The sequence below is a fragment of the Psittacula echo genome (genome assembly GCF_963264785.1).
Source record: "Psittacula echo genome assembly, chromosome: 7".
Taxonomy (NCBI): domain Eukaryota; kingdom Metazoa; phylum Chordata; class Aves; order Psittaciformes; family Psittacidae; genus Psittacula; species Psittacula echo.
This window is the reverse complement of record NC_137740.1, coordinates 63,668,848-63,691,155: the sequence shown is the minus strand read 5'-3', so window position 1 is coordinate 63,691,155 and position 22,308 is coordinate 63,668,848. Positions and strand designations below refer to the sequence as shown.

Genomic DNA, 22,308 nt, shown 5'->3' with positions numbered 1-22,308 from the left:
GATGAAATGGGGAAGGGGATACAGCAATGCAGAAGAAAAAAAATAAGGAAGTGGGGAACAAAAACAAAATAAAATATAGGTCAGTACATAGGAAATGCAGGAATTTGGTCAGAAAATGGTTGGTTTATGTACTGTACAAGAAAAACTGAGTAAAATGTAGTCACCCAAGACAAATATGGGTAAAGTACATTCATATCAAGAGTCAACTACAGCATTTCATCTCAACATGAAAATAAATAAAAAGAGCATGCAATAGAACTTTTCAACTTGGAACTTGAACTGCGTAAGCATGGCTGGCTATGAAATGCAGGCAAACCCTCTTTCCAAACGGCACTCTGACCAAAAACATCGTCACATGCAAGACTGGATGACAAAATAGCACCAGATGGTAAAAAAAGCTTCATGATTTACAGTGACAGAGGCCAGTTAAAAATGGAACAGCTAGACTGATACAAACGTCCCACATTTCATACCAGCTTTCACAGCCATCAAAAGAAATGTAAAAGGACAGTCAAAATGCAAAACTAAATCAACCCCCGGAGATTTCAGAGTTAGCAGGAAAGATACAAGTTAAGGTGAAAATGCTTTGCCACCAGTTTTATCTTCTTATTGTTAATTTTAAAGACAAAGGAGTTACTGCAAAGGAAAAAGTTACTAAGAGAGACTGGAAGAGTGGCCCGTCAAGATCTTTGGGAGAACCTTCAAAGAAAAACGTGTTAGAGTAGTTCACAGGAATTAAAGACCTTCAAATGTGAGCTACAAGCATGGAATGAAACAGCAAACCATTAGAAGAAACAAAACAGAAGATTCTAGTTTATGGGATTATAATTGCAAAAGAAAGCAGAGGTGTAAAAAAAGAAGAGCTTTCAATTCCAAGGTCAAACATGCAGTAATTACCACATTGTTCTTAGAAAAAATAGGTAGCCGACTATCAAAGGACATTTTAAGTTGTTAGCTACCTGGGAAAACAAAAGAAGGGCTTTAAAATTAACTTGGGGGGGATTACTAAAGAAAACCAGCAAAAATACTTTGAGCTTAAAATCCAAATGTAAGAGGCCAAATGCAAAGAAATCATAAAATAGTGACAAATGAAGGGTGACTAAAGAGGGCAAAACAGGCAGTAAAGGGGTTTCACTGACCTCTTCATTTAAATTGCTAACCAGGAGAACTGTATTGCCACCAGCTGGAACTCCAGGCATTCCCACCCGGCCGGCAGCAGCGGCTGCAGCTGCAGCAGCAGCATTTGGAATAGCCAAAGGACTCAGAGCTCCTGGAACAGCTGCAACAGGAAGCCCTAATTTTAAAATAAAGCATATTTTACGAAACACACACAAGTCATTTTGCACAGAAAAGTCCCTCTATGAGCACACGAGTTGCATACAGCACTCTACGGAGCAGACCATTCACTGCTAACGTCCTCCAAAGCCTTGGGGAAAGGGTTGTTAAATTCATATCAAGCAGCAAAGTGAAAATTATTTCTTATTCAGATCAAGTCTTCAAAGAATTGAGGAGGTGTAAAAAGCACTTGCTTTTCACATCAACATTTTGTGCACCAAAACGTTTCTCCTGTATAGAATCACAGAACGGGTTGGGTTGGAAAAGACCTTAAGATCCTCCAGTTCCAACCCCCTGCCACGGGCAGGGACACCTCAACTTGATGCTTCAAACTCAACCTGCAACACCGGAGCTGGTCATGTGAAAAGGCCTCCGTGTCTCTCAGAACCTCAGCATAACTGAGGTGAGGAGGCAATGCCTTCAATTCAAGATGCTAGGCAGAATCACTGATTATGCTTTGTGGCTTCTGTAATCCAATTCCCTGAAGCAGCATGCTACCCTTAGGCTAAATCTTTAGCTGTGCTTTTAGTTTTCTTCTTCCAAGGAAACATGGATTGTGTAGAGAGCTGGTGGTTTTGCCTGGTCAAGTCACTGGGGTAACAAGGTGACTGTCCAACTCCCAGGATCAGTGGGAAGTTCTTGTCACGTGTATGCCTTGTCTATAGTTTATAGAGGAACGGCTTTTATCGTATTTGATCCACCTTTTATTTGTGCATTTTACAGAGTTCGGTAAAAAGACACTGGCTTAGCAAAGTATGTAAAAAAAGAAGTACAAGTTGAGTATTTTATCGTCTTTTACTGCAATAAGATTCTCAGAACACGCATGAGGACAGAAGGGGAGCAGCAAGGGAGCAGTAAACTACAACTTGGACAAGATTTCCATCTTCATTCCAATTTGTTTGGGAAAAGGGTTGGACAAATGCCCCCGCAAATGGAACAGGACATCCATCACTACTTTGTGATAATGCTTAACTGTATTACTTACTGATCAAGCATTGGAAAGTATTTTGTGGTTATTTCCTGTCAAGGTGCATAGGAAGAAAACCCACCACTAAGTGTTCTAAGAAGACAAATTAAAGATACAGAATGCTTCCTGATAAAGTTTGGAAGATTAAAAATGTGAGTATTCAGGGGTCAAACCAGAGGAACAGAAAGCTACCAGTAATGACAATTCCACTCATCTCTCACGCCACAAGGGGAAAATCTACCTGAATCAAAGGCAACAAATACCGTCTCTTATTGCATCAGATGTGGTATTTGTAGGACTGACTGGAATACACAAAAAAGAACAAAAGCCCTTTTCTTCCCTTGCTCCCTTCCACCTTGCAAAAACCCAACAGATTCGAGACCATGTTAGATGGTCTATGTAAACAACAGCCAGTTACATTAAATGGGCAATAAAGTAACATACAATCTGCTTCACAAATCACAAAATCCACTGGGTTGGAAAAGACCTTTAAGCTCAAGTCCAACTATTCCCAGCACTGCCAAGGCCACCACTAACCCATGGCACTGAGGGCCTTGTCTACACGCTGTGTGAACACTTGCAGGGATGGGGACTCCAGCACTGCCCTGGGCAGCCTGTTCCAATGCCTGAGCACCCTTTGGGGAGGAAAGCACTCTCTCCAGGTATACTACACTGTGTGAGCATCCATTTCGAGGGCTCTGCTAGGTCCTCCGGCAGAGAAGGCAGAAGTAATGTTAACAGCCGAGAGAAAGGACATAGAATTAGGTAGACCACTGTGATGCAATTTTGTTTTTCAAAATGTATTTGGTACAATACTATATACTTACGTGTATTAATAGCAGCATAAAAATGTAACATCAATATGATGCATGTTTTGCTCTTGGGTTAAAGCTGAAGAACACAGCTTTAAGAAAAAACGAATACAAAAGGATGCAGTTGAATGAAGCACCCCTCTACTAGACCAGCTTGCTCAACACCCCATCCAACCTCGCCTTGAACACTGAACTGGAAGGAGTTCATTCCCCAGATCAGATTGTAACACAGAGGGAAACCTGTGAATGTCAAATTGAAGCCCTCAAACAATTTTATAACAATCCAGTTCTGCTCTAAAATATCATTTTGGAAATGTACTTCTGAGCACTTTGTATTGCATATGCTGTCACGTTTAGTTACACTCAGCTCCTGTCAAGGTCACACAGACAGAAACGTGAAGAATGACAGTGAGGAGTGACAGATGTCCACCTGAAGGGAAACAACTTATTTTACACCAGGTCAACAGCAATCATTTAGGTATTAGAAAATGACAAGGTACCAGAGCATTTCAAATCTTCTCGTGTGTGTACACACCTTTCCCTGACTTCAGAAGCTTTAAGCCAGTCCACCATTTAAAGGAACCTGAAGATGACTACTGAAGTCTTTATGGCTCTTTCCATAGTCAGGCAGAGCAAAGCTGACAAAGATTAATCCAACACCATTCATACAATTATTATTCTTTGAAATAGATAATTTAATAAGAATCTTAAGGGACATTAGAGGAAACTGCCCATTAAAGAAAGCCAGGAATGACAGCAAGGGCTAAAGCAATGGGAGCACCAACCACAGCAACATATTTCCAGCCATAACATTTAACTCCAATTTAGATATTTAAGTATTATTACATATTAGTAGTTACAGTTAGGGACTGTAGTGATAGGAGACAAGGGTAACGGGTTAACACTGAAAGAGGGGAAGTTTAGACTGGATATAAGGAGGAAGTTCTTTACTGTAAGGGTGGTGAGGCACTGGAATGGGTTGCCCAGGGAAGTTGTGAGTGCTCCATCCCTGGTGGTGTTCAAGGCCAGGTTGGACAGAGCCTTGGGTGCCATGGTTTAGTGTGAGATGTCCCTGCCCATGGCAGGGGGGTTGGAACTGGATGATCTTAAGGTCCTTTCCAACCCTAACTATTCTACGATTCTAAAACCTTGAGTCATTCTTACGATAATCTTCCGTTTGTTACAGTTCAGTATAATACAGTTGCTGTTTCTTTACAGGTTTTTCCTGTAAGATTTCCTAACTTTTTGGTAACCAGCCCATTCTCTCCCTCTTTCAAAAGACTCATTGAAAAGATGCCCAATTTTCAGTCTCAAAGATGTATGACACTATTTTATCACAGCTGAGCACGTAGCAGACGAATGAGTAACGATGCACGTGGGCTAGGATCATCTATTTGACTGATACATTTCTAACTGATTCCATAGCATACAAAGACCTCATTTCTTGCAAAGGTCAGACGTACAAACCCACAGCAGCCACAGTTCTTGCTCTCTGATTTGCCATTCAGATTTAAGCAAGTCAGAAATAGTTACTGAATAAATATAAGAACAACTTGGTTTATGATTACTATTTAGCATGCAACACACTAAGATTTGAGGACTTATCTGAAACTACTTTAAGACGTTAGCTTCTTTGTGAATATGATCAACGGGTGTTAGATAGCTTGGTCAGTAGCTTTATCTTGGCTTTGAACTATTACAGGTAACATGGTTTTGCTTTTTCTGGATATTAATGAAAATATATAACTATTGTACACCTTTTTCCTAGCTTCCTGAGGTCTTTGTCTCAATGAAGCTTAAAAAACCATGATTTATTCCCATTTCGTGTATCTTTGTGCATTACTTCTAAAATACAAGTTAGTAATGACATCTTAGGAAGAGGCAAATTAAAGCTAGACCAAAAACTGATGATGAACTTATGTGTGAAAACCATAGGCAGCAGGAGTAGTCATCTTAATGCAGGTGTGCATAACTGTGACTCCAAACAGGATTTAATCCCTACACCTGGTATGAAACTTTTTTGTGGCTTTATGTCAAGTAACCACCATCTTTTTGTATGTTACTGGCCTGCTTCTTATGCTGAGCCTAAATGGGTTTGGGGGAGATAGTAAGTTCTTTTAGTCTCTGCGAACAGCTCTGGAAGCTGCAAGTGTTCCTACACTGCATCATAAAGTTACATTTCCTGAAGAAAAGGGTTCATTCCATCCAGAAGGAAATGGAGATATGTAATGGTTTAGTATTACTGCAGATCTGAACACCAAGACTAACAAGACTCACATCTTGTCACTAAAAACTCAGCTCACCAAATCTCTTCTGACATACAGATTACAGTACAGAGTTAAAAAGCTAACAACAAAAACACATCCACTGTACAACTATCCAGCATGTAACAGCATAACGTAAGCCAGACGTGAGTCCTCACCACATTTGCTGTTAATGACCTCATTATATACATGTAAGAGAACAGGTACAGCAAGGATTTTAACAAGAATGTTACAGGTTCAATTTAGGGTATTCTTTCTGAGCATGTTAAAGAACCTGAAGAGCATCACATGAAGCTCAAAATGGAGCTCCACTCTTTCATGGAGAAACATGCCCTTTGGGAGCCATCTGTGAATAGGGCAGAGCAGACACTGACTGAGTACACTCTGAAGGTATCGTTAGCGACATTACAGAAATAGGAATTCTAAAGCAAATAAAAGGAAATGAAATATTCAAAGGAAGAAGCAGGAGGAAGGTCACTGCTATCATTCTGCCATACTTCACACATCACAGTGTGCCAACCTCCATATTATAACTAAGTGTTCGCAACCTTCTCCTTTTGAGTATCTGAATAAAAATGCAGCTATAAATTGCAGTGTCCATTTAAGCTTTTGAGGGTTTCTTCTATCCTTTGCCCTTTCTAATTTCTATCACTTCTATTTTGTGCCTTTTTGCACAGTAAGGAGCCAAGACTGAGAATCATGTTTCCCCTATTCAAACAAGCACCATTCCCATTCTGACAACTCAAAGCTCTCCCAGCTGGCCATGAGCAGAGGTAGAAAATGGCTCCAGCTCCCTTAAGTCTCTTTCTAAACAATGAATGCTTTAACAGACACAGAGAAAATAATGTAACAACCGTGTTACAGAGTCTGCACTACTCATCAAAATGAACATGACTGACTTCACTGCAACAGATGTTACTCATGTTGTCCGCCTTCGATTTTTCCTGCTGCTTGAAAAAACAGTGCATTTAAGGAGGTGCATTTAAGCTAATATGACTGCAGCCCCATGTCTACATTCTACTCATTACATGCTGACCAAAGAATTACTAACAGCCCCAAGGCAATTCTACAACACTCATCTCTATGGTGTCACACTTAAAAACACTCATCCATCTGCCCTATCAATCCATGAAAAGAGATTTCAATACTTAAACAACACGAAGTTAAAAAAGAAAACAAGGAAATCTCTTCAGAGACTCTAGATTCTTAAAGTGTTTTTACTTCCCCAAACTCCTGCTGTAGCCAGAAGCGATACACCATTTTGCAAGTCAGCCTGGAGGATGTGAAGTCAAGCATTCCAAAATTAGTGGAATTTGAGGTGGGAGTATGTGGAATTACAACTAGGTAGGAAATGTATCCTTCAAGTGATCTGATTTTAGGAAAGGGCAGACACAGCACCACGCTCAGTAGCCTTAAGTGCAATATTCACCCTTTTCCTGAGCTCACATCATTCACTAAGCTCCTTCTAACTTCTGTGACACACGAAGTAGAGGTCCCTCTTTACTACATTAGCTCAGACCTACTCCAAGCTGACCCATCCTGTAGCAAAACCAAGGCATGAAATCTACGTTGCTCTGAAGTTTTCTTTAGAAGAAAAATGGGAATTGATGAAAGAAGAAAACAGGGAAAAGACTTAAGTGGGAAGAACAATGATCACAACGGAATAAATCAGGTTTTATAGAAGTCAGCAGACCATGCCCAAGTACTATTCAATTTGAAGAATAGCAGCTTGACAGAAGTAGGAGTGAAACTGAGGCAACGAATTGTGATAAATTAGAAACACACATTACAACTCTCTCCCAAAGCATTGGTTATTTTGCCAATACATTTATCTCTCTCAGAGTGCTTCACCTACTACTCCTGATGAACTCAGAACTTGACAGGACAATGGAATTTATGTACTACAGGACTAGAAGTGAAAATACAGATTTCTTAAGCAAAGAGCATAATCTTTCCTCGCTGAAGGAAACCAGCAAACTGTTATTTTCATAATATGACACTACAAATAAGCATTAGCATGAATGAATATGCACATCATGTTAAGTCTCTTACAAACTTGGGTGGGAAGGTGCGCAGAGTGACAAGGAGCAGCTGACATGAGCATGCAAACAAGGGGAGGATGCATTTGGGAACAAAAGCAGAACTAACTTGAGTTTTCTGTCCAGTTTATGGACTTCTCCTTTTCTCTTGCATTCTCGCATTCATTTCTGCAGGATGTCTACAGACAATGTAACTGTGTTACTACAATTCAGCTCAAAATAGAGACTGAACCCCGAATGGACCTTTGGACACTACTGCAACCTAAGATCTCTAATTGTTACAAGAAGAATGAACAACCATTTTCACCAAGCAACTATGAAATCCAAAAGACAAGAATCATACCTAGAAGAGAGGTCTCCTTTGCAAATGCTGCAGCAATAGCTGGGTCCAGCGCTGGCTGCCCATCACCAGATGGCAGATCAGGACGAGTGTAGTCCCTGCTTTTATCGTTGTTGTACTTGACATTCAAATTCACCAATTTGGAAAAATCAATCCGTAGGGTACAGCAAGCGTTATAGATATTTTGACCATCTAAGGCCTGGAAAAGGGAGTCAAGTTACTTAGATAATACACAATACAGGTTGGCTGCACTTTTATGTTTTCAACAAGGCCAGTGTATACATATATATCCATCTGAAAACCAGTTCAGCTTCAAACATACTCATTAACCTCTCTTAACATGATTCCAGGAAGCCTGATGTTTCCTTCTCTTCTCTAGAAGCTGTTAATGCTCCAAAGGGGCAATGCAGTCCAACTTAAAAGTTCAGCCTGTTGAAGGGAGTTAATTTACCTGCATTCCATGGTGTAACTTTAATATGGACATAATACCAACTAAATTGCTCAAAGGAAATAGAACAGCAAAACCTAAGTACCATCTTAGGCAGCTACCTGATACAGCAGAGTATCTACATTATTCCTGCATGTTTTCCTTCTCCCCTTCAATATAATTAGTGACAAAATTAAAAGAAAAGCAACTTTATCTGCTAACCTAATGCCCTACCAATGGTTTGAGAATAATGTTGATAAACACACTCATGTTTTCAGTCTCTCATGCTCTGCCAGTGAGGAGGGGTGCATGAAGCTGGACAGAAGTACAGCTGAGACACCTGACGCAAAGCAGCCAAAGGGGTACTCCACACTATGGCACATCATGTTGGGATATAAACTTACCATTTCCTAGCACAAGGTGTGCTCTTAAGGATTCAAGATGCCTGAAAATCCTGAATGCAATAATCATGGGAAACTGCCCTGAAGCTAAATAACTTACCTAGAGATGTCCTTGCTTCCCACTCTGGCAGCGACTACCTGAAGTTCCTATTACAGATTTCAGGGCAATAGCAGAGATCTTTTGTAGACTGCTACCAGCGCAGAGCAACCCTGTAGCTGTCACTCACATCAACAGGAAAGAAGACAATCTGAACGTAGAGTCAAACCTCAGCAGAACCTCTGCAGAGGTACTCTGAATCACCTACAGGCCAACTACAGCAGAAACTCTCCATTTCAACCTATGTTGGGCCAAGATGACTGGCATGCATTACATACACATCTCAGTTAATCCTCCAGAGATGAGGCATTAGTAACTGTCAGTATCTTTCTACAGGATTCCAGATTACAGCTATTCAAATTTAAGTTTCCTGGTTATGTTGAAGGTATTGATTGTTTACTATGAAAATGAGCTATTTTTGATGCTTAGAGTATCTCCTCATGCATACAGACATCTACAGGACATCACCTTTTGTTTCACTAGAAGTGCAGTAGTTCAACTTGCTCTACTACTGCGCATACTCCATACCTTCTCCAACCCACGGCTAGACTGCTGCATTGCACAGAACCTGAGCTTTGTCACCGTCACCTGGCAGTGTAACAGACAGTAACAATCCAATCTGAGGGTGTTGATGAAACACAAATTAGTTTAGCCATCATCTACCTCAACGGGAAATGAGCGAGTGAGCACAATTCTTCACCACCTGCTCATTCAAATAGCAAAAGTGGTCCCACAGAGGCTTGGTATTGCACATTCCTGTCAGTGTCACTGGTTTCTCAGAACCTTCAAATGAACAGCATCCCTCCTTGGTACTTCCAGCCCTTCAGTTTTCCAAATTGCTCTTTAACTTCCTTAATAAGTCTTCAATTTCTATTAAGACCACATTCTGATTTCCCCATTATCTTCTATAGTAACAACTGATGGAAAAGAAATTGAAAACTTCTTTCCTCTTTTAGTATGCATTTAATTTTGAAGTCCTGCAACTGAAGTGTAGCCACCACATCCTCTTGTTCCTACTCTATTTCCAGATATATTTAAACCAGAGGGGTTTTTCCTATCACCTGACTCTTCTTTTGAGTACTTTCCTTGTGGTGGCACTTTGTGTTTGACCATAGTAGCTCAACCCTAAGAACTGTATTCTATTGGCTTGGAGGATAGGGGGAAAATTAAACCTTCCTTCTAGTTTGGCATTCTTCAATACTTGCAATGGGTATTATTACTCTTAGCATTTTCCCTATTCATGTATAGATTGGTTAAAATACGAAACTATAAACTGAAGACCATCTCAATTTGCCACCAAGATGGGCTTAAAGATCACTCTGACAATGCCTGTACCTGCAGGAGTCACTTACTCAATGAGTTTAGTCATTCATCCATGAGCCACTACTAGTGAACAGCTACCCTAATCAAAACATGAAGACCTGGAGCAACAAATACATGCAATAACCCATGATCTAGTACCAGTTTGTCAGAAGTCAACAACAGCGAGAGATCCTTAGGTTCCTTCCATACTTTCACAAACCTCATCCTTTGTTATTCTGTTACTTCCTTATAACATATCCCTAGAATGACACTGATTCATCTTCAGACCACTACAGGCCGTTGCACAGACATCATCTTTCCATTAAATCTTCTGATAATATATTTAAGGCTCAAAAACGGTAAAGAAATGTATCACCTGATGTCCTTTTTTGCTTTAGAAGAGCACTTTAAAAGCAGCATTAACATGTTACTGAGAAAATAACTTCGCAAACACAAATCAAGCCTGAATTACAACATTGGGCAACAAGCACATGAGCATCCAACTGTTTATGAAGTGCTTCAAATATGAACCTAAATGACTTCAGCTGCTTTCTGCAGCAATTGTAGGTTAAAGATCTTTTCTGCACTATTTTAAGCCTACTTCAAACCTGAAAGATGTATCCCATCCAAGCAAAACTTTTGCCTATTGCAGTGACATCCTTGCATCTCCCTCTACTCAAACACCATTTAATATTTTACACTATTCATCTCTGAGAAGAATATCCGTAATTTAAGTTTTACTCCAAATATACAAATACTTCCAGACTGCTTTGCAGGAGTAGATTATCTTACATTACATCATCGTAAATCAAGTTGTAAATCACCTTTATTCTTGTAACTTCATTCTGGCTGACTTCACTCTTCCCAGCAGCATGAACACTTCCTCTCTGCTTTTTGAAAACCTCTTTATTTTTTGTGATTCCTGTCTTGACCACCTTTTTAAAATACTTTTTTAATCAATAACCACCATTTCATTTGGTGATGAGGATAAAAATGACCATCCTCCACCATGAAGGTCTTGATTTCAACACAGTCACCACTCCGTACAGTAACAGAAAACTAAGCCTATTTTTTCTTTCCTCTACTAAGAGATACTCATTGCCAACTCAGGCTGACGTGCAAGCTTTTCACTTTCACTTCAAGTTCTCAGCTATTCTGTCATCTACAGGCAATAAGCACTTTCTGTGCTGCCAAGCAACACCGAACCAGCACGTCAACTTGAACCAACTCCCCACAAATCCATCCTCTATGGGAAGGTCTGAAAACACAAATTCATTCCATTTTAGCTCTTGAAAATCAATATAATAAAAAAATCCAGCCTCCTCCTTTGGTTCAACTTTTCTGTTGCCACAGATTCATTCAATTATCCCATTCAACTAATTCCAAACAACCGGTATAGATTACGTGCTGTTGATGTGTCATAATTTATCCATAGGCTCTCTATAATGAATAAAACCAGTTACCTGTTCTTGCCTTTCCTACCTAGGATAGGAGAGTTTCATAGAATCATAGAGTGGTTTGGGTTGGAAAGGACCTTAAGATCATTCAGTTCCAACCCCTTGCCACAGGCAGGGACACCTCCATTAAAACACAAGTAAGATCCTGCCCTCCCCTGTCACTCATCCGAAGCTGCTTCCTAGTCTGACCCCATGAGTAAGACTGCACTCTCTCTTCTGGACATTTATGGTTATAATGAGCTCTAGGTAATTTTTTTTAGGATACTTTAAATACTTCTATAGATCTCTACCCAATCCACAAATTACATCTTTGTTTTGATGGTTAGAAAGGATCTAGCAACAAGAATTCACTCTTCATCAGGGACTGTAGCGATAGGACAAGGGGTGATGGGTTCAAACTGAAACAGGGGAGGTTCAGGTTAGATCTAAGGCAGAAGCTCTTCCCTGTGAGGGTGCTGAGGCGCTGGCACAGGGTGCCCAGAGAAGCTGTGGCTGCCCCATCCCTGGCAGTGTTCAAGGCCAGGTTGGACACAGGGGCTTGGAGCAACCTGCTCTAGTGGAAGGTGTTCCTGCCCGTGGCAGGGGTTGGGACTGGATGATTTTAAGGTCCTTTCCAACCCTACTTTTCTATGATTCTGTCTTACAGAATTTCCTGCTTAGAGTGAATTAATTCTGCACCAACATCACAGCCCGCATTTTTACTGCTTGTTGACATCTGCACTATGGCAGTCATAATTATATGATGTATACAAATATGATGTATACAAATATTATATGATGTATTATATTTAGTCATAATTATAGATGTATACAAATCTTTAGACATAGAATCCTTACACATAGTATCTTCAAACACTGACTTTATGCAACAGTAATATCATACCTCACAATTATTTTTTCATCTTAAAGAATTCACACAAGGGGTGGAGGAGTATGACACATTACTAAGGTCAGTACTTGTCATATTAACATCTTCCAAACATTTAGCACAGGAAGGTCTCCAGCCTTAAAAGAAAACTCTACTTACTAGTTTTGCTTGCTGTGCATTTACTGGATCACCATACTGCAGTAAAGCTTGAAACTGGTTATTCTTTGTGAATGTGATTATCTTCAATACAGCACCAAATTTAGAAAATATCTGCCAAGAAACATGGTGAAAGTTTTACACACAAAGTTCCTCCCAAACGAGAGCTCGAATTCAAAAGAAATTTGGCTTACCTGATGGAGAACATCCAGGGTTACTGGATAGTACATATTGTCAATGATTATTCTGAGTACCGGACTCTGAGCTGGAGTCACTGCACTCTCACTAACAGCGGTCCCACTAATGGGAGCATTTGTTGCCTGCACAGCTGTCACTGCCTGAAGAACAGCTTGGGCCCGCTTCGAAACAAAAGACAAGGCAAGACAGCTTGGTTAATATTTCAAGATGATAGCTAAAAATTAATTAGCAATATTTATATAGTTAACTCCAGAAACAGAAAACTGGCCACTGATTTCAAACTGAGAGCTACAGACAGAACACAACGTAAGTGCAATGCAGTTCAACTCTGTGAGAAGAGACAAATGAAAACATCAATTAACCCTTATGTCACAGTAAAGAGGGGCTTCAAATGGCACTGGTATCAATCAATCCTACTTGCACTAGTAAGGATGAAGTGAGGATTTTGTAGGTTTCAAGATTCTTTCTTTTTCTTTCCTTTAATAAAAACCAAAACCCAACAAAAAACCCATAGGCCTATAGAAACCAGCAGGACTGAACCTATTTTCCAGGAGATTCTATTACAGTTCACATTTCCCTGCCATTTTAGAACTCTGATAGGAAGGGCTAAGACTAAGCTAACACTTCTAAACTTCTCAGCTTTAACACAGTGGAATCATACACAAGGCTGACAAATGTCAGGAAGTAGTATCCACAGAGAGGTAAAACAAACTGGTGTTTGTTATCCACCCTCTTTCAGAAGAACAAAATCCTCTTATGTGTGGGGATTTTGGGGTGTTTAAACACAAGCAGGGCTTTAGAAATCCAAAGGTAACCACATGATGATAGCACAAAGTCACACAGCTATGTCACTACTTCCACTGCCCAAACTGACAGGATCAGAAAGATGTCTTTTTCTGAGACAGAAGAAGTGCAGGAAAAAGGGGTTCCATTTAATGCTTTCATTGCAGGAGCCTTATGAAGCAAACAATACAAAACAGAGACGGGTGAGCATGCCAGGTAAAAGTAATAACCACCATATGAACATATACTGCATATTTTAAAGGTATTAGAGCTACTGCACAATTTCATAGCTTACAACTTACATGATAATCCTCATACTGAAAGGAACCAATGAGTAAGGAAAAGGGGCGGGGGGGAAACAAAACAAAAACACAGAGACCTGGTGAACCCTAGTTGGGAAAACAAGATTTACCTCTACACTTAACAGCACTGTAACTGTAAAAACATCTTCTGATAACAAACAGGATTGTTGTTCCCTAATGCATGAAATACATAACTTTCAAGCTGGCCAAATACTGGGCCAAGTTGCATGATTAATTCCTATTCCTTCTGTAAGCACAGGAGAAGCGCATGGGAATTAAAACACACTCCTTCAAGTGACTGTATAATCAAAAGAACCGGAATCTGTGAAGTCAGTTTGAACATCTAACCCTTGTCAGCGCTATCCATCTATGCTTATGCATCATACTTTATTCCACTAAAGTTAATGTGAATACATGAAGGAATACAGGACTTAACATTACCAAGTAAGGATATAATCAATATAATATTTATGTCTTTCTAAATGTAGTATTTATTTCTTTCTAAAGGTTGTAATGTCTGTGCAGAAAGACTAAACCCATAATGATTGAAGAGGATTACAGTTACAGAAGTCACTATCATCTTGATTCCTGAATCTACATATCAGACAACACAAGGCAAGAAATGGTTGGTTTAAAGGAGTTTAAATGCTCCTCTCAAGTGTTTTGATGTCTCACAGGAAAAGGATTTACATGGAATTACAGAGCTGAGAGAAAACATACTCAAAATGGACCATTTAAATTTTCTTCACAGCCAATTCATTCCACGTACAGAACTGAAAACAGTCCTGGAAGCTGCTATTATTGAGGAATTCAGAAAACAGCTTAATGGAATCTTCCCTACTTTCATTATTTTTAAAGGTTTTTTATCTTCTTTATAGCTAAGACACTTGCACTCCTCTTCAAATTCTTTTATCTTTCCAGTTCCATGCACTAACATCCCGACTTCTTTATATCTTCTTGCTTGAACATCCAGAAACAAAGACAATTTCAAATCCAAACCAAAGGAAGACTAAAGCAACATCTGCACCACCTTTATTTTTCTTTACAAACAAAAGAATATCCAACCACCTTGTGTTGTACAGAATGCCTTGGAGACACTAGTAACAGAATACTCACTGCCAAGTATCTATTCCTATTATTTAGTTTGAAACTAAAGAAATAAAGACCTGAAACACTGGGAATATGTTCAAGTTGAGTATTAATGTGTATGGTGGCATAAAAGCTGTTGAAAAGTCAGCACATCCTCTACATCAGACACATGGAGTACAAAAAGTGGTTTGCACAGAAGCCAGAGGACAACCCAAGAGAAAGCTTCTTAAAGGACTCTGTCCATCCACTAGATATGCAGACAGAATTCATCCTCTAAGTAAATGAAGGCATTTATTTTCCTTTATCAGTGACATTTTAGGGAACACAAAACCCCTCAATTTTTAAAAAGTACATTTAGCAGCCAAACTATCACAAGATTCTAACTTTTCAGTTTAGAAGCATCAACAAGAAAATCAATACTAAATCTGAAGCAAGATGTCTTTCAACAGATTACTATTGTTTCTAAAAGCTATCATAGAATCCCAGACTGGTTTGCGTTGGAAGGGACCTTAAAGCTCATCCAGTTCCAACCCCTGCCACAGGCAGGGACACCTCACACTAGAGCAGCTTGCTCCAAGCCCGTGCCCAACCTGGCCTTGAACACTGCCAGGGATGGGGCAGCCACAGCTTCTCTGGGCACCCTGTGACAGCACCTCACACCCCTCACACCCCCTCTGCCTTTTATCTAATCTCAGTGTCCCCACCGTCAGTTTAAAACCATTCCCCTTGGCCTATCACTACATGCCTGTCCTGGGTTCAGCAGCAGCAGTCACTTTTTCCTCTTCTTAGTAGCTGGTGCAGCGCTGTGGTTTTGACTTTCAGCCTGGGAATAATACTGATAAAACCAATATTTTCAGTTGCTGGTCAGAACGTTTACCCTGACCAAGGACTTTGTGAGTCTCATGCTCTGCCAGGGAGGAGGAGAAGCCAGGAGGAAGCAGGGACAGGACACCTGACCCAAACTAGCCAAAGAGGTATTCCATACCACAGCACGTCATGCCCAGGATGTAGAACTGAGGGTCCCCGGAAGGGCTGGATCACGGTGGGGTGGGGGCAAGTTATTGGTCGGTGAGGTGTTGTATTCTCTTCCCTTGTTATTTCCTTTATCATTATTATTATTGGTGGTAGCAGTAGTGATTTGTGTTATACCTTAGTTATTAAACTGCTCTTATCTCAACCCGTGGGAGTTGCATTCTTTTGATTCTCCTCCCCGTCCCTCCAGGAGCAGGGGGAAGGAAGGTGGGGGAGGAAGTGGACTGCGTGGTTCTGATGTACGGCCTGGGCTTAAACCACGACAATGCCCTTGTCAAAAGTCCCTCTCCAGATTTCATCATAACGGAAAGATCACACAGAAAGCCTATCCCCTTCAATGTCACAAAACAGAATGATCATAGGGAAGAGAACAGTAGCATTAGAATGTGGACAAAACTAACTGATTTAAACATATGCTACATAAGCCAAGAATACATACTTAGCCTCATTTTCTGCCTGCATTTGTAATACCACAGAGCAGTAAACATACCTGGTTAAGTGTGTTATCAGTCTTCAGCTCTTTATGATTGGAATACTGGATATAGATAAGTTGGTTCCGAAGATGAGGCGTCACCGCAGAGTAGTAATTCACCATGGTGACAGCTGCTTCTTCTGTGGCAAGTTCCAAAAATGCCTGTGATTAAACAGTTACTTTTCAGTATTTACAAGGCAGATAATAGTCATATTAGCAACATATATAAAACATTTAAAGCACTGGACAACACACAGTAACAAATACCAGTTTTCAGATGTCATTCGCTATATACCAAGTTTACCAGTCCAAAACTTCACCTCTGAAGATGAGGGACTATTTCTCTCACAGTTAACTTTTTGCTATATGCAGTTCCACCATATCCTGTTCCCCCCATAATTTACTTGAAGACAGTATAAGTTCATAAAAAGGAAAAATTAAGGCTTTTTGGTGTTAATACTTACTGTTCTATGACTTATTTCAAGAGCATTTTAACAGCATGTTTTGAAATTACACAGAAAGCATAGTGAAAAATAGAAAGCAACAAGTTACCTGATTTTTCCCTTTCAGCATCAGGATGTTGGTCACCTTACCAAAAGGTAAACCTAAAGCAATAACTTCTGTTTCTGTCACTTCCCCAGGCAGTTTCCTGATATGAAGAACACGAGAAGGAGCCCCATCCAGTTTGTCTTCCCCTTTGAATTTCTTGGTGTCATTACCATTTGCTGAAAGACAGAGTCAGACTAGATGTGAAAAGCTGACTGATAAAATGGTTTTCATTAGAAATATCACTTTTCAGTAAGCCACCTCTTAGCTGGATCTAAACAGAAGTCAAGGGTTCAGAACAAATTCAGAAGAGGCAGATGTTACAGCTTCAGAAAAGGTGTGTTCAAGACTACCTCAAATCCTTTCCATCTCTTTCAGTGAAGTATCTCATGTAATACCATGCAAGAGTATTAATGATGACTCAGAAGGGCTTGCATAAGAACTGTAAATTCTATTAAAAAAAACCCCAACAATTTGAGGTTACCCAGAATTTTGTTTTTCAGGAGAAAAATGGTGGTGAAGAGTTACCAGAAGAGCTTCTAAGAGGAACTTTTAAGGGTTGTTTGCACTAAGGAACCAGACACAGAAAGTGGAGAAGTATCAAAGCAAGAGGGGGAGCATTACTAATGCTGAGAAGGATCACACTAGGGGATGACTCAGAGGACTGATACTGCAACCATCTGATGAAATCCTGAGCCTCAGAATTTAAGGACCAAGAGCAAAACCATCCATTAGGAACTACAAGCTCCCTGACAGATAAAAACCAACTAATAAACATCATGCAGCCAACACAGGGGAAGGGAGCATGGGAAGAGCCAGAACAGACTTTCCTAGCAGAAGCAGGGAAGCATTAACATCATTGTTCAAAGCACCTGAAAGGTATTATTAGGAATGCTGTCCAGAATTCTTGTACAAAATTCCAGCTGCAGTTCCTAGCCAGTTGGATGGAAGAAGTGTTGCTTTGGAATATACAACCACTGCCTACAAATACATAAGTGGAGTAACCATTAGAGTCAAGAGCTAAAGTACAACACTGTCCGAAGATGTATGGATATTAATGAATTCATCAATGCTGGAAATCAGAACACAATTACATATGAGAGAAGCAAGTGCTAAGACTTCCCTTTTCCTACTTCTGGCTGTAAAGCATGCAAGTCAGCGCATGAGCTACTCAATCTCTGATTACATATTAGAAGAGCACTTGAATAGCCCCATGTATTTCCAAAACAACCCACATCAACTGTGACTAGGAGAAAAAGACTTGTCATTATTAGGGTTCAAATTCTTGAGGGCTTCTACCAAAGAGGATTAATAAATAACTAACTAAAAAGTACAGGACTACTTTTATTTACTCACTACAAAAGCAGAAACAATAAATGGGGGAAGGGGAGTGTGAGGGAAATCAATAGGAAGCATTTACAGGTGTTAAATCCTTGTGAGAAAGTTGATGGCTGCAATTTGCAGAGAGAAGTGAATGGAGAAGTCTTCAGTTCTCACTCAGCTGTAACTACAGAATCTCACGCTGAACTGGTGCCAGGAAAGTCATTTCTACCTAATCTTGTTCTCTGTGTAAAAGCATCACATTCATTTATGACCAACTTGAGCACAGAAAGAAGAATTCAAGTTCTCAGCTCCATTTACCTTAGCCAAGCCAATTTACTCCATGTTAAAACACAGAATAAATGGACTCTTATTTTTACAAGTCAAAAACATCCACACTCCAGATGTGGATCTGAAAAGCCAAACCAGGTATGACATTTAAGTACCTTTTCAATAGTATTAGGAAAATCGGCAAACTCAGGGTCTCTGACTAAACCTGTGAACATACGTCTTCCTTTTTCAAGGATAAGGCCATTCTCCACACTTCCATTAAAGGAATTAATGGGAAAAGGATAGATCTATACATCAGGAACTGTTTCCACCACTCCCTTCCATCCTTTTCTAACAGCTAAGCCTCTACTTTGAATGTTTCTACCTTTCACTTCAGCTATTTATCTTCAGATTTAGCTAAATGTAAAATTCAAGCTATTCTCTTTGTTAAAAATAGGCTGGCTTAGAGGCAGGTCATCCCTTCACTTCCTCTCCCCTCCAAAAAAGATTCCAAAACTGAGTTTTTTCAAAAGTCTTGCACCGCAGAACATTTTCTAGGCCTCTTCCAATTTCAATAGCAGCCAAAACAACCCAAACCTAACTACATTGGAAAGGCTCGAAATCCACCTAGCAGTTACCTCCAACTGCCAAGGCTAGAAGGGGTCAAATCCATGCAATAGTAGGCATTTTATGCTGGTTTGCTGCACAGAAGGCCAAACTGTGATGGAACACAGAATAAAATGTCAGACACCACAATGTGTACTAGGATCTGAAGTCCACTGTTAGTCTATCCAAGGCTCTAACCTCTATCCCTTTGGTAAACATAGTGAGACTGGGCTTCCAGGTAGCAAAATGACACACTAGAGCACTTAATCCTCAAAGACAGAAAATGTCCTTTTCTTTTTCAGCTGAGGCTCATCACACAACAGTCTTCCCTAGTCCTCAATTTAAATCTCTACCAAAAAACTAGAAGAAAACACTGTAATGTTTGTCAGGCTTCACAATGTATTACAGGCAACACATTACACACAAACTTGCAAGGAACAAGAGACTTGCAGTGATACTGGAACTAGATTTCCAGTGCCTGTCAGACTTAAGCTTTCTAAATAATCTGAATTCATATAAGTTTCAAAAGCTAAATATGAAATATCCACAATGAGAAATGAGAAAGTGAAAATCCAGGCTTTAAACCACAAGATTTTCTGAAACTGATTAAGAAACCTCTGGTTTTACTACATCACCAAAAAAGTATGCACCATGAGATCAGTTCTTACAGACTGTGTTATCTTGTGTGTGGTTTTCAACATACCATTTGGACAGATTAACTTTTCCACAGCATAACGTCCAAGAGTTTAAGGAGGTTTTTGTTAAACTACAGCTTGTATTTGGATTCAGCTTTAGGTAACCCCCAATGTTACTAAAAAAAGCATCCCTAGCCAGATAGAATCACTCCAATAGATGAATATGCAAAGAAGCGTTCCTTTAATAATTACTGTATTACCTGAATAACTGGGTTTATCATTTGCATTCCACACAGTTCTTCAACTTTTGCTGCATCAAGGGGATGGTGAAGGGGGAAACCTCACAGTCCTGGGGTAAAGGCTGGACTTGATGATCTTAAAGGTCTTTCCCAACCTAGTTGATTCCATGAATCTCTAAGAACTACTAACTACTACTACTGAGGAACTGTTACTAAACTATAAGCTTATTGGCAAGGAGCTATTTCATCAGGTAAGCTTGGCTTTCACCAGACCTGAAAAGCCTGATCCAATTCAAACCTCTTGCTACTAACACCTTAAACAAATATAAAGGACTGAAGAACATCATGCTTACAATATCCATATTAGGGGAACAAATAAAAATCACTGTGAGAACAGCACGACCCAAACACAGCGTTAGCGTTAGTTCATCTATTAAGTTACAGCCTTAAATATAGAGTTAAAATAACAAAATCAAAAATCTAACCCTGGATCACAGAATCATTTAGCTCAGAAAAGACCTTTAAGATAGAACAGTTTAGGGATGGAAAGGACCTTGAGATCATCTAGTTCCAACTCCCCTGCCATGGGCAGGGACACCTCACACTAAAAGATCACCGTGTCCAACCATAAACCTAACACTGCCAAGTCCACCACTAAACCATGTCCCCAAGCACCACATATACACATCTTTTAAATACCTCCAGGGATGGTTATAGTCATTTCAGACTGCAAAGAAACCCCAAAACAAAGAAACTAAACCTGTTCTGTAACAGCCACTGCACTGAGGTAAACCCTCTTTGGCTCTGCACCAAAGAGAAGAAAAATCCAAGTTCCATGGGACATCAGTTGTCCATTTCTAACAAAATCTCCTCTGTACTGATGATGTTCAAAGTATTATTCTCCTAACTAAACAGGATATTCCAGCCTAAGCATAACTGATACCTAAGCCACATCCCTGTTGCACAGAGGTCCTTCCATTTAGCATAAATCAAGTAGAATGCTTAGGAGTTGACAAAGCCTACGAATAGCTGTTATCTACACAACTTTGGACTCTGGCATTTTTTGTTAGAAACTCCTATATTATTACACACAGAAACCTATCCAAACAAGCAATAAAATTAAGCGGAATGTACACCAGGCATACTATGAGCCTGTGGCATTCAATGGTTCAAGCTATGAAGATTCAACGGAGAAAATCTGAGCTTGAAGTTCAGCCTAACTCTTGGCAAACAGCGAGTAACTCACTTCCTGCTGGTAACTACTTTTGGAAACACACTGTAGTAAGATTTCATCCAGAAGGAGTTTCTCTTTGCACACAATTTATGTGTTTCTTGAAAAACAGTAATAAAAAAACCCCTCTCAAAAGCATTCTGTGGCCAAAATTACATCATTAACCATGAAACTATATAAAGCCTTTTAGATGTGTGATTTTTCTTTACAATAACCTTCTTTTATATTCAAAAATATCCCGATATAGTACTGTAACTATGCAGCTACGTGCAGAGATTCTGCATCCAGTAAAAAGTTGCTTTCACCTATCATTTCCTGGAAATAAAGGGAAAATATGTTAAAAATTCATCACAAGATGCTGATTTTGGGCCCCTGTTTCTCTGCACTATTGAAACCCTTGGTTAATAAACATCCGTTTTGCAGGAGTCAGTCTCTGTTTCACAACTGTCAAGTCCAGAACAACAAGCAACTACAAACCCAAATGTAAATACTTAAGCTTTTCCGAAATATTTACTCCATCCTTTCATTTCAGTTTATACACGAAAGAAGCTTACTACTAGTATTAGCCATTGCTGTGGCTATTGTAGAAAGCACTTCTTGTTTCACATTAGCTGATATATATGAAATCTAATGCTGCCAACAAGCAGAACGTAAGACATATCCATACAGTAAACATCTGACCAAGAGAAAAGCAATGGAGTAATAGATTCATAGGCTCACAGACTGGTTTGGGTTGGAAAGGAAGTTAAGATCATCCAGTTCCAACTCCGTGCCACGGGCAGGGACACCTTCCATTAGAGCAGGTTGCTCCAAACCCCTGTGTCCAACCTGGCCTTTTCAGTGTGAACCCATCACCCCTTGGTCCTATCGCTACAGTTCCTGATGAAGATTCCCTATCCAGCATCCTTGTAGCCCCCTTACAGTTTATAAATGGGGATCATGACCAGACAGAAAGATTTAATATTGCAGTGGCTACTGAACACAATCATCTGCATAAAACCACCAGCTACAGAAAAAACACTGTGGTTTTGTTTCTGAGGTTTTTAAATATATATACCCAGCCTGATGACACAAACAGAACACAGGAAGAGGAGACCTTTGGTCTTTGAAGTGTTTGGGA

General features: G+C 39.9%; 1 protein-coding gene across 5 annotated transcripts in view; it reads right to left on the bottom strand.

Moving 5' to 3' along the window:
• Positions 1-22,308, bottom strand: part of PTBP2 (polypyrimidine tract binding protein 2) — a 46,569-nt gene that overhangs the window by 5,068 nt on the left and 19,193 nt on the right. For 3 of the 5 annotated variants that reach the window (XM_080624246.1, XM_080624247.1, XM_080624250.1), the window contains 6 exons: positions 16,894-17,066; positions 16,360-16,503; positions 12,660-12,824; positions 12,469-12,579; positions 7,761-7,956; positions 1,140-1,294 (listed from right to left, as the gene is read on the bottom strand). In XM_080624246.1, coding sequence (XP_080480372.1) covers positions 1,140-1,294; positions 7,761-7,956; positions 12,469-12,579; positions 12,660-12,824; positions 16,360-16,503; positions 16,894-17,066 — 944 coding nt within the window. The remainder of the gene's footprint in view (positions 1-1,139; positions 1,295-7,760; positions 7,957-12,468; positions 12,580-12,659; positions 12,825-16,359; positions 16,504-16,893; positions 17,067-22,308) is intronic. The other 2 variants (XM_080624248.1, XM_080624249.1) reach the window with 1 other exon arrangement.